This window comes from Brachionichthys hirsutus, chromosome 12 (genome assembly GCF_040956055.1).
Source record: "Brachionichthys hirsutus isolate HB-005 chromosome 12, CSIRO-AGI_Bhir_v1, whole genome shotgun sequence".
Lineage (NCBI taxonomy): Eukaryota > Metazoa > Chordata > Actinopteri > Lophiiformes > Brachionichthyidae > Brachionichthys > Brachionichthys hirsutus.
The window spans coordinates 10,799,723-10,812,991 of record NC_090908.1 but is presented as its reverse complement, the minus strand read 5'-3'; the positions used below and the strand labels follow the sequence as shown (position 1 = coordinate 10,812,991).

The following is a 13,269-nucleotide window of genomic DNA, read 5'->3' as shown; positions in this document are numbered from 1 at the left end:
TCTTTGTTCTCTCAGGGTGAATCAAGTTCACGTCATTCTTGTTGGACTATTAGTGGTTTTGTGGTTTAATCCCAAGGGGGGTGGCGGGGGGCATGAAAATACATCATCTTTCCTTTTTATTATTGCCACCACTGGACGTGGACTTCCAACTGCTTTGGAATGCACACACAGTCTCATGCACCCATCCACGGAAAAACACAGAGTAGTGAGAGGGGAAACAATCTATTTCATCTTTAAAGGGGGGGGGGGGGTATTGCAAAAAGGGGTCAGAGCTCAAAGTTTAAAGATCACGAGGTCCCACAGTTGCACCATCTGGATGACGGCAACTCAAAATATCTGGCAGCACTTTGTATTCCAAACATTGAAATCATTTTTAGGACTGCTCAGATAGTTCACTGTAATTAGTTGGGGCCAATGGGCAAGAATTTACCTCCTGCTGAGTATGCACCAACACAGACAGTGTAAGATATCACACGTACATATATACCCTTTCATTCTGCACGATTGAACAAAATTGTTTATTTCTAGAGGCTTACGCATGAAATGAAGGCAGCGGCAGACATGGCACCTCACACAGAAGCAGGCCCAACATAAATAGACGGCCATTAAAAACTAGGCAGCAGTCTAAAGTGACGGATTTGATTTCTTCTTGTGCAAATGTGGATTCTGCGGATCGCTCATCTGTCACGTCGTCTGTGAAGTGACGACATGAGCCGGTTAAAGGGGGCAGTGATGTGATGTGAAAGTTGGGCCACATCGGCAGGTGGCGTCACTGCAGTCATGAACATCAGCATCATCGCTGAGAGAAAAGCCATATTTCTGTTTAGGTTTTTTTTTTTTTTGCTTGCTAAGTTTCTGTTTTCTCCATCTCACTGCAGCAGGGTGGAGTTTTCACTCTGCTTCCTAGCTTTAGCTCATTAAATGGAAGTTATTGGATGAAGTATGTCTTTCCATTGCATGAGCGTATTCAACACCAGCGGTATAAAGGAGGGGCATCACAGAGTTTGGATGCTTGGAAAAGTTTGATATTTTTCTTCATTTTTTCTTACGCACTTCCATATAAGACAAAAAACATTTTCATTTAGACGTTTGGGTATAGCAACACACTGTACTACAAGGAAATGTGTGTGAGCGCTGAATCAAAAAAGGGACTGATGTCATTCTACCAAACCACTTTCCTCTGGATTTCAGTATCCCCCTTCCTCACCTCCTCCCACACGCGCCATCAGACAGGCTGTTGTGATAGACCTCCCCTCATATCCGCACACAGCAGGGGCCGCCTTCAAACTTGTGCGAGCCACTGAGCAGCCAACAACACGAGTAGCTGTCCCGATCTGGCCTGGCTGCTATTCTACAGAGGGAGGAGAGGAGGAACAGTAGCAGCGGCAACTCCTGCTGTAGTCCCTCCTTTTCCACTTGGGGACTCCTCTGTCGAAGCTTTTTTTTTTTTTAATTGTATTTTTATCAAGCTTAGATCGGGACTGTAACATCGTCTGGGGTGCTCACACAGGTAGGGGAACCGGCTCCTGCAGAGGTACTTCTGCTGCTTTCTTCCAAAAGGCATTAGCTTCCCTTGAGGTTGTTTTTTCGTGCTGTTGTTCAGGATGAGGAGGCAAAGTCGACTTTTGCCTGCTGGTGGGTGATTGGAAAGGCGGAGAAGTGGAGAAAGTTAAGGGAGGGTGTCTTTCATGATGTATTTTCTAGCCGTATTAGCGTGTCTGAGGCATCACGAGTGTCCACATACTCATGTGCAAGGGAATGCAAGAGCAGCTCCTGAACTTCATACTTTAAAAGTAATCATGATATTATATATTGCGGCAACTACGATGAGGAGCGGTCAATTGACTGAAAATAAATATTATCTAGTACTCTGACAAGCCATTACCAGGCCAGGCAACCATATCTGCCAAATGACCACCCAAAGTAAAGTCTCCAATAGATTAGGAGTAACAGTATGCATGATTGTCTGTGCTCAGACGCACCAGGCTTGTTTCCACCAGCAGCCTCAGAGTGCACCGTTCCCTTGGCACGTTGCCCTGCATGGGCCAGTCAAGGAGACTTTGCCGTACCCAGCTTGTGTACGCCCACCAAGCTCCATTACAGAGCGGCGTATTCACTAAGGCTGAGCTGCAGATATCCATAAGTCACAGAGACACAGGCAGTTTCATTGTGAGGCTCTTTTCCCCAGCTGTAGAATCTGATTCGGTTGCGTCACCATGGGGTTTACAAGATTTTGATTTTCTACTCAAATGGAAAGTAGAGGAATACACTGATGTGTTTTTGTTTTTTCTTTATTGCTTCCATTGAACTAAAGATGACAACACAAACTAGACCCACCTTTTGATTTCACGACAACGATGTTAATAGATCTATCAGCTTCACTCAGTAAAGCTGATTTTTCCAGTGATGACTAAATTTTTCTGATTGCCCCCCCCCCCCCCACTGGATTTGGGTGTGGGTTATGTGTGAATGCATCCATTGGTGTGACTTTACAGTTTGTGTGCATGTGTACTTGTATTCAGGGAACACAGTTTTCCATTCAAGATAAAAAAAAAAAAAAGTGATGAAAACTCATTCAATCATCTATTTATCCTTTTAACACTCAGATGATGAACAAATATAATCAACATATGATCCGTCGTCATCTCTCAGGTGACACATATTCATCCAGCTGGCTTGGGGACGGCGTGAGACAGGCTCCTGCTATGTCATCACTTTTTCCACAGTGCATGGCCACAGTCTCTGCTCATTTCCTGAAGCTGGTAGAATAGGTGGTAATGAGCCAGTTTAACATCCATGCTTTTGACCAGGCTCGCAGAATCTCCTGATCCCGCAGGCCCCACTTTGCCTCAACGAATTCTGTCTGTTTATACTAGGAGATGGCAGAAGTATTATGGCTCTAAATGTACTTAACATCCGCGATAAGCGAGGCACAACTGTATAGTTATGTTCCAGGATCCCCCTGCTATAGGTGAAAATCCGCAGTAGTAGCTATACACTATATTTATTTTAGTATTTTACGTGTATTTTTACCTTTATTATCCTTTCCCACATGCCTGCAAACACCTTTGTATTCTAATGCAGTAACAGTTAGTTTACTGTTTTGTTTTTCTTAGGCTAGAAAATGCTTATTTTATCAATAAATTAATGCAAATAATAATGAAAGTAATTTTTTCACAGAAAATCCACGATGCAATGAATCCGCGGAAAGAGAACTGCGATATAGCGAGGGTTGTTGAAAGCTAAATTGTTGTTGATTATCATGTTTGGTTTAGTCTGATTCTAGTGGCCCTTTACTATTGCTTTTTTTTTTTTTTTTTAGAACTCATCCATACCCAAGGACCCTTGGATGGCAGCCTCTACGCCAAAGTTCGCAAAAAAGAGTCACTTGAAGGAACCGTCACGGCCAATGGCCTCCCACCCACTGCTGCCGAACACGCCCTACCCGCAGTCGACCACGCGTTGTCAGTGAGCAGCGACTCGGGAAACTCTACTGCCTCCATCAAAACAGACCGAACTGATGAAGCAGCAGTAGCTCCTCAGACCGCCGCAGTGAGCCAGGCACACATTCCTGTAGGTGAGGAGTTACCCTCAGTGCATCACCCCGTCCCACCTGTACAACAGTCAATCAGTCCCCAAGAGAAAAAGGAGCTGGAGCAGCTGCTCAGCGGCCTTGAGGGGCCTATGCATCGTCAGGGCTATTTGTCCACCCCAACGTCTGCTGCTGCAGGCATGCTTCACTTGGTGCCTGCCCAGGTCCATGTCAATGGGCACAGTAGCATTGACCGTGAGACAGACATTTTAGATGATGAGCTGCCTACCAGTCAAGAAGGCAACAGTGTGGACAGTTTAGGGACATTCTCCTCCGTGGATGGACGGGCGACACCAGCTGATCTGTACTACCAGCCTGTGTGTTTTATCAACGGGCAGGAACACGTGCCGTACCTGGAGCGAAGTGTCCCTGAAAACCCTTTGGAAGCATACCAGATGCAGATTGGCAAGTCCAGCAATCGTGTCACTTTGACCCAAATTGAGTCAGCCCCGTCCTCTGGAAATTACATGTCTACTCATAATGGCAACATGTGCCGCTCTCAATCATTTGGTGGAGAGGCGAACTCCATGCCGCCAGCTCCCACCCGCACGACCAGCAGCAGGGACGCCGTCCAGCGTGGGCTGAATGTTTGGCAGCAGTTTGGTGTGCCAGAGGAGCCAGTAACTGAAGGCCTCACTTTTAGTCCACCTCCGTCTGTAGCGATGATTCCCAGCCATCACAGCCTGCCACAATTCCCTCATCGACACAGTGCTTCCCAGCAAGAAATTGAGCAATCTATTGAAACCCTTAATCTTCTCATGTTGGACCTGGAACCAGACCGTTCGCTGCTGCCCAAGTCCCAAAGTGCTCCTCTTCGTGAAAGTAACGTTGTGACTACCCAGCCATCCTTCTCCCATAGCCAAACAAGACCCTCCTACCAGGCCGATGCGGCCAGTCTTCTGCACTTTTCTCCCCATGTTTCCAGCCTGCCAAGCCACTCGTCACTGCCTCAGGTGATATCCGGGAAACCGAGTACACCGGAACCTGCCCCAGTTGAGGGATCTCTGACTTACACATCTGAGATTGCAGTAGCCAGTCCTTCCTCCCGAGCCTATCCTGCTGTTTCTGGCCACATGCAGCCTAAGCCCATCAACACCTACCCACCAAGTACATTATCCCAGTCTGTAGAGGTGTCTGAGCCTCAAAGGAGTCCCAGTGCTGCCTCAACCTCACCCCAGCCAAAAGATAGTGAACCAGATGAAGACTTCAACGTTGAAGGCCTGGTGGCGCAGCGAGTGGCCGGTGAGAATAACAGTAAAATATTTTCATCCTAATACTCAATTTGTGTTTTTGCCAACTTTGATAATCTCACAGACTTTCATAGTCCGCCCCTACCCTGTCAGTGTCTGGCATATCCTATGGAAATAATATATATTTTGATCTGTGCCACCTTTTTTTTTAATTATTATGACTAGCTAGCTCTAGATGATTTGAGATCACAGAAGTATGTTTGAAGATGCAATAGAATAGTGGAAAACAGGTTGAAACATATAACAACTTAAATTTAATGCATATGTCAGGATCAATAATCGCTACCTCAGGTAAGAGATGAGATCATGTGACATTTAAACCATGCTAAAAACGATGACTTCATTATTTGCACAATCAATCCTTACTGAGACAACAATATTGGCGTGTTTTCATTGGTTTTACTGACCTTAGGTCCAAAATACATACTGGATTTTGGATTTTGCCATAGATGATCTATTTCACCAACTGCTTTTCTGACGGCAGAACTTTTGCTGAACAACAATACTGATGCCATCAGCTACGAACCGATAACTGAAAATGCTGTTGTGTTATCTTATCGCTTTAGCTAAATGTCAACACGTCAGGGACTCCCACTCAGACTCGAACAGGAATTTGTTCCCTTCACTCCGGCAAGTTGAGTGTCCCTAGATAAGGACATCAGACGTCCTGCACAGCGGGACGAAAAGGAGCAAAGCCAGCACAAAGCAGTGTGTTATCTCAGCCTTCAGATAACTAATGCAAGGAAGGGGTTTTCTACAGTCAACAATATGGCTCATTTCACTTTACTAGTATTAAGCTGTTGAGTCCCTTGTTCATTGTTATAAAACGGAGTGCATATTTTACTGCATAAGGAGCCATGAATCATTTGTTTTTCTGTAGATAGACTTTTTTACTTTTTTCCACATCTTTGGAGAGAAGAATAAAAGACTTAACCTGGATCATTCCATTGCGTGTTGCCAAAACTTGGATGTTAGCCCGTGTCCAAACAATGGCATATAAATAAGGAACTTTTATATGCAAAAATACACTCTTCTTCTCATAGGTGGAGCATCATCGTTTTTCTCTTTTTCCTCTTTTTATCATCATCATCATCATCATCCTTCTTTCTTTCATTATTAATCTGTTGATCCAGAATACTCGGCACGTGCCAAAAGTGTCATCCCGAGCATGACCTCTTCTCAACCTGAGCACCGCCGTTCTCACTCCCTGTCGGGTTGGTTCTTGCATCCCGTCCGACGGAACGCTTTTCAAGTGCTCCTTTAATCCAAGTTCAAGCCTGTGTCTGCTTTGCCTTTGCGTGTGGTGGCCTTTTTTTGTTTTGTCTTCAACCATCTCTCAGTTCATCTGCCTCGTTTCACTCCCTCATTTTCATACTTGTGCGTTTCTGTCTACCAGTTTGCTGAGCAGCGTCACCGAACTAACTATTGATTCCTCTCTGCACACATGCCTACATTCTGAGTTTTCAATCCTCAAGGTTAGGGAATTACCTCAACTGTGGTGAGAGAGATTGAAGAAAAAAATCTTTGAATATTGTTAAAGTTTTACAGGAAAGAGACACGGGAAACACAAAAGAGGCTCTGTCCCTTTCCAGGCGAGTGCGTATCGCAAGATCCATTTCGCCAAACTCGGGGAACAATCCCGAAGCCAGGATACACTGGCCTCATTCAAGGCTTCTTTTTTCACTTGCACTATTTTGAAGATTTACAAAGGCAGGGAAAGGACACCTAATCTAGTCCTTGTTGGAACCGTCACTAGAGCTGTATGGCTCCACTGGGAGATGGTGATCACAATGCAGAATAAATTGTTCTGTTTAGGGGTGTCAGGCGAATCTAGCTTCAATCGGGATTGTGAATGTGTCTCGTAAAGTTAAGTGTAGTTCATGAGATCACACAAATAGTCTTACAAATCAATGACATTGACGAGGTACAACAATTTTAAAGAGCATTTTTTTTTATAGCTCCTTGTCAAACTGTTGTATGTGCATTAAGAGCTGTCATGAAGTACTGGTGTTCACAATAACTATGTGGCAGCCCTGATCTGAAATGATGGTTTTCATGTACTAAAACAGTAAGGATCCGCTATCAAAGTTTGTTTTTGAAATCAACCCCGTGGTTAAATAGCTGATAAATGTCCGTCTTTAAGACTCCAGCTATCCCAGCTGTAAACCATTAGCTGTTGCTAAGGCAACAGCAGATAGTTTGACAGTGCTCTACTGTCGAGCAGTGCATCGTGGGTACAGCTCGTCCTCCGTTTCCTGGCTTGGTGCGATGGTGGGTGTGTTTCCGTTTGGGGTTATGGTTAGGCCATTGACTAACCTCGATTCGTCAATGGCATCGCATATTAGCTTAAAGGTATTAACTTAAATCCCGTTTGAACCAGATTAACTGAACTGAGTTTACCGGTTGCTTTGAGCTTCAGCCAGATCTGACCGCATCGACACATCGAGGCATAAAATAAGCAACACATGACACGCCATTCCAAGACAAACTAATTATTATGATTAAATTTACCATGATAGTTTCAGTTAATGTTCAAAGGAAATCTAAGATTACATTTAGGAAACATTTAATCAAATTCTCAAAGACCACAAGGAGTCATTTGAAAGGACTTTTCAAGCCTGAGGTCTTGGAATTAGCTCAGTTTTAGGAAGCTGCAAACATGAGCACAGCCAGACGAGATCAAAAAGTTGCTGATCAAAGTGAAGCCCGTGTGACGTCATGGCATTCGGTTTAATCAGCAGATAGCCATTCATTAACTCTTGTGTGTGTGTGTGTGTGTGTGAGTGTGCATGTTAAATGCAAAGGTTTTAAGAGTCACAGCCTCCTGCAAGTCCTGCGCAGTGTTTGATTGTTTGCAAAATGCACACGAGGGCCTGTGCAGAGAGCATTCACACGGCTGACAGCTAATAACCTCTTATGTTCGTGATAGCTGTAACAGAGTTAGCAGCGAGCAGCCATTGCTTAAACGCTGACTGGGTGTCATCGCAGGTGTTCAGACCCGCACAGCGTCCTTGGGCAAGCCCGAAACTCTGCCCCGTCGGCGCGTCATAAGCGAGGGCCAGAGCAGCGGCGAGGACGGTCCCTCTCCTGACGTTCCAGTTTGCTCTCCTGTTCGCTGTGTTTCTCCGGAGTTTGTCAACGCCATTGCAATGAACCCCGGAGGACGACCTAAGGAGGTGGAACATGCACATTTTGGAACATGTTTTCACACCTTTTCCCCATTGTCTGTTGAGATATGTTGTTTTTTCATGCTATTGTTCTGCCCTCCAGAGACACATGCACAGCTACCGGGAGGCCTTTGAGGAGATCGAGAGCGGCCCCATCAGTACTACACAAACAGCTGGCGGTGAGGTGTTTCCCCAAACCCCTGCCTTCCCCATCTCACCACAAACCCCTTACTTCAATCTGTGTAAGTTCTCCCTCCGGCTGACAGAGGGCACTGTGGCGCTCAGGCATACTTACTGTACATATTCAATTTGGTACTGCGACCGTTCTATTGTTCTTATTTTCCTTTCAATAAGCTCCTTCTGTACTGGCTTCATTTCCAATGCACAAATGGGACATATCAACATTCTTGCTTATCAAAATGTCACATCCCATGAAGCCTGAGTCCCAGTTTCATTATGAGACTGCCTGCAGTCATTCAGTCAATTCTGCATTAGAAAATACACAACATTTTTCTTTTAAATCTGTCCCCAAAATTAAAGCCTGTCACGCTGCTTGATCAAGTCATTTTCTGCTCTCTATCCAGCCTCTTTTTTTTGTAAAACTGTTTCACAAAGAGGAATAAGCTTGATCATCATTATTTTTCTTTTAATTCACCAAACCAAAAAGACCTAGAAAAATACACACACCTCCCTGCTCCGGTCTGTTCCACTCCTCAGTGTCACATAAAGCAAGAGTCATGTATAAGGTAACACATTATTTGCCGACTCTGCCAATTACCTCACCCAGTCTTGCATGTCTCCCCCCCTCGGAACACCCATAAAAAGTTATAAAAACACACCGTATTTTTAACGCCTGCTCCATGGTGTAACACTCCCCCCCCCCCCCCCCCCCCCCACACACACACACACACCACACACACCACACACAAAATACGGGGCATCTCCGTTGCAGCTACAAATAATTTATTTGGATACTTTGGTAAGTGGAGAATGCACGTCTCTCTACCGGGTTCCGCTGTCCCACAATGCCAGCCAATGGATCCTCCAACCAGACCCCTCTCCCTTCCCGAGTGACCCTTTACCCATCACAGGTCCGCACTGCTTTGGCATGAGCGCCGCATGAGAGCAGAACTGCAACATACACATATGTACACACAGATACACACACAAGGACACACATCACTGAATATGTTTTATTTTGCGATGAACAGCAGAAAAAGTGCAAGGCGTACGCTGCATGAAACAGGTGCAGCATGTGGCCGAACAAGACAATCAGAGCCCACGGCTACGTTAGCGGCTGTTTGAGGCTATATTTATGCACAGTGGCACTGTGAGCTTCAATGTCAGCGTGTTAGCATTCTCACAATAACACGGCTAACATGTTGACGCTTACAAGCAGAGGTTAAATTGGGACAACTGTCCCCGAGTACCTCAGTGGTAATGCTCAGGTTGTTTCGCTGCTGCATTTGTAAATAAGTTATAGTTTGGAGAAGTTGAACAAATAAGTACCAGTAATTGGTTGTGATTTCAACACGCTCTCTCAGCAATTTTAGTCTAAATAAATTTGAATAAACACAAATATGTCAGGCTGTTAATTTCAGTTCACTGCCGTGGATGTGGGTTTTTGTGTTTTTATTGCACACCATCCAATAGTTTTCAAGGGACTTGATTTGAACTGTAAATATTGATCTCATGGTGGAACTAGGGGTAATCAATACTGTACATAGAGTGGATATGTAGCTATTTCCCTTCAAGAGGAAGTATAATTTTTTCCCCCCAGCTGGTGAAACACTTGAAAAGTCAGGGCATTACCAATGCCATCGGGATATATCCCTTGGATACCGTCAATATATTTACCCGATGTCATGGCAGTTTAGAACTTTCACTAAAAGCCCCAAAATGTCAAGATCATGGTGGCGGAAAGGGAATTTACCAAAACCTAACCAAAGTCTATTGGCTTCTTCCTCTGGAAACTCATTGCAACCCTTTCCAATATTCGCTGGAATTTTAATCTGGGCAAAAGTCATGGACCTACTGACACTAACATTGCTATGCTCGCTTAAGTAGTCTTAAACATACTCAGGCACAAAGCCATGTCCGTGCAGATGAAGTAAGACATGCATTTATAGTGATCGTCCAGCAGCTGCTTTTCATCCAATCCCTATTTGTATTTATGCAGGAGAGGAATGAAAGTGTTCCATCCTGCAAAGGATGCAAAGGAACAAATGCAATCTTTATTATGCTTTTTTGACAAAACTCTAATGAAAAAAATATTAGATTAGAGACAATGGCTAGCGTGTCCCTTCTACAAGGTCCCTCGCAAGGCTTTATGAGTTCAGTTTGACCTAACTTTGCTTTGATGCCATTTTGTGTTCGATACTCACCTCATTCTGCTGATGGCAGAGTGAGCCAGTTTGTTTCATTGTGATTGGTCACCTGCATGTTTTGGCCTTCCGTCAGAGCATGGGCACACCCCCTGAAAATCTTGCTCCAATGCTAAGCTGTATTAAAGTCTTGTCACCAGGTAGCAGCTGTCTGAAGTGAGGTGATACATTTTCCAATGTCTTCAGGTCGGTCCCCTCCTGGTCTTGCCAAGACTCCGCTATCAGCCCTGGGTTTGAAGCCTCACAACCCAGCGGAGATCCTCCTCAATCAAACGGGCTCAGGTTGGTTGTAACACTAGAACTTATTACTTATTACTTATTACCCAGAATGCCCACCAAAGATTTCGATTTTTTTTAAAGACATGAACAAGTTAACTCTTTACAAATGGTGTTACATGCAATGAAAGCTGTACGGTCAAACAAGCTTTGAATCTTTAAGCCTCCTAAAACACATCAAGCACTAGTCTTTATTTTATTTTGTTCCTTTCACATTCTTCATAATTGACACAGTCCATATTTAATTACCCCTGCGGTACTTGTGTTCCTTTACGCTATTCTGTTTCTCTGGATTTATCTCCAACGATGCACCACAGATGATGAGAGCAGTGAGGGTGAGGAAGGTAAGACGGGTGTGGTAACGTCAGATTACCATTGACTTTCTCAAGATTGACTATAGCCAACCGACATCAGTGATGTGTGGCAACTCATGTCCATTTTCATTTGCCTAAGATGGTCACAACCCAACAGTTTGCTTGTCTTGCACAAGCAAACTGTGACTCCCGAGGTCGCAGCGATATCCTTTGCACGATTGGCCGCTTTCATAGTCAATCACAATACTATCACCAGTTACTGAGGACAAAGACATGATATGGGGGTTGTGTTTTGTCTGTTAAATGCTCACGGGTGTGTTTGGATGTGACATGGATTTTCATGAATGGTCCCGATTCCCTTTGCAATTTATGGAGGTTTCAGAACCTTATGGCTCTGCTCTCACCCAATCATCTCTAGTTCTCAGTCGCTGATCTGACTGGCCATAAGAAGGCCTTTGATGATTCTCATTGAAATGGAAATTGTGAGTGGGATAAAATACTATTTATATAACCTACGGCAATCCCTGAGCAGCAAGACGAACACATCCGTGCCATTAGTGCATGAAGAAAAGAAGTTTGACTTCATGAACCATTTAAACAAGCCTATAGGTTCTCATAGTAATGAATAATATGTGTGTATTCTACACAACTAAAAGGTCACACAAACAGTCCCAACAGTTCAGCAACATTGCTCCACCTGTCCTTTTGGTAAATCCTCGGATAAGTAAGTATGTGGTGAATAAAGAAACTTTATCCTCTCACGTGCAGCACCAAGGAGTTATGTCGAGTCTGTGGCGAGGTCGGCACTGGCAGGCGGAGAGCATCCTGTGCCATCGCGGAGCCTGAGCCAACCAGAAGAGACTAAAGGCCAGGAAAGAAGTCAAAGTCCCTCCTCCCAAACACTGAACCAACCGCTGTCCAGCAGCAGCCCCATCCAGAACTCACAGGGGTGAGTTAAAAACACAATGCTCTTTTTCCTATCCAATTGTTTTATGCATGCTCTACTACAATGGTTAATGCTCTCTAGTCTTTAAATTCATGGTTTAGATGAATGTGTTTTTGAGATTCATCGTGAAATTTGTGGTTGATAAACGTTTCCTATTCTCTTCCAGCGATAACCTCTTAGCAGAGAGCCATGCTAGCACTCCGTCCAAACCCACTACTGATTCGGGCTTCTGCTCCCAGTCTGCAGACGCTACAGATGGTGCCCACCCCACTCCCAGCCCGTCATATCAAGCTCTTAATACCCCTACTTCTTCCTTCATTGAATCCAGCTCTCCAGCATCCTCCTACTTTGGCACAGCTACTCCGACACTGTCCTACCATGGCTCCAACCCCCTACTAGGGAATAATGCGACCTCAGATTCCAGCCCATCCTTCTCAGAGCCCTCTCAGATAACACTCAGCCATGGAAGTCCCCAGGCCAAGCTACGGACCAACATCCATGGACACCCCACCCACAACCCAGCCCTCCAGCAGCGCTCAAGTCCGACTCTGGATGGAGCCATCATGACCCAGCAAATGCCACCAGCTAATGACTTTGATGTGGGCATGGTAGGTCTTGGCGGCAGTCCTATCCTCGGGCATCGTCAGCCACAGGGAGCTCAAGGCAAAGGCAGCCCTGTTTTTAGCAGACAGGCCCCTTTGGGACAGGGGTCTCAATGTAGCCCAGTCCTCAGCAGACAGCCATCCCTAGGTCAACCCATGCAGTGCAGCCCCGTACTCAGCAGACAGCCGTCGATCCCACACTCCCAAGGAAGCCCAGTTTTGGGCCATCATCCCTCCATATCGCAGATGTCCCAGCGAAGCCCTAGTTTGGACCGTCATCCCATACACAGTGGTTATACCACCCCAGATGAAAGACACGGGAACCTGTCACGACAGAGCAGCTCTTCAGGCTACCAGGGACCGCCCACTCCCTCCTTCCCCATCTCACCTGCTAGCTACCAGGATGGGGGGTTAATGGGGATGGGTGTAGGGTTCCGGCAGATTAGCCCAGCGCCTGGTTTCCAGCCCGAGCTTCCAGAGAAGAGGCGAATGTCGAGTGGCGATAGGCCGAACGGAGCACTGTCCTACAGCACGCTGAATGGGAGGATGATGTCCCCTGCAGGTGGAGGAAGCACTCCGAGCTACTTCCACACCCTGTCTGACTTCTCAAGGTTCAATATGCCCGGTAAGGACTCCAATATCCGGAGTATTTCAAAAATGTCCTTTGTTATTCAAGAACTACTGAACCAATGTCTGATCCATTTGTTCCAGCATGAATCAATATGCCCTGACTTCATA

General features: G+C 45.4%; 1 protein-coding gene across 1 annotated transcript in view; it reads left to right on the top strand.

Annotated features, from left to right (window-relative positions):
• tns1b (tensin 1b) overlaps window positions 1-13,269 on the top strand; it is an 84,719-nt gene that overhangs the window by 67,536 nt on the left and 3,914 nt on the right. The window contains exons 19-26 of the mRNA XM_068745929.1: window positions 3,323-4,834; window positions 5,976-6,056; window positions 7,831-8,018; window positions 8,113-8,251; window positions 10,580-10,675; window positions 10,987-11,013; window positions 11,752-11,932; window positions 12,096-13,156. Coding sequence (XP_068602030.1) covers window positions 3,323-4,834; window positions 5,976-6,056; window positions 7,831-8,018; window positions 8,113-8,251; window positions 10,580-10,675; window positions 10,987-11,013; window positions 11,752-11,932; window positions 12,096-13,156 — 3,285 coding nt within the window. The remainder of the gene's footprint in view (window positions 1-3,322; window positions 4,835-5,975; window positions 6,057-7,830; window positions 8,019-8,112; window positions 8,252-10,579; window positions 10,676-10,986; window positions 11,014-11,751; window positions 11,933-12,095; window positions 13,157-13,269) is intronic.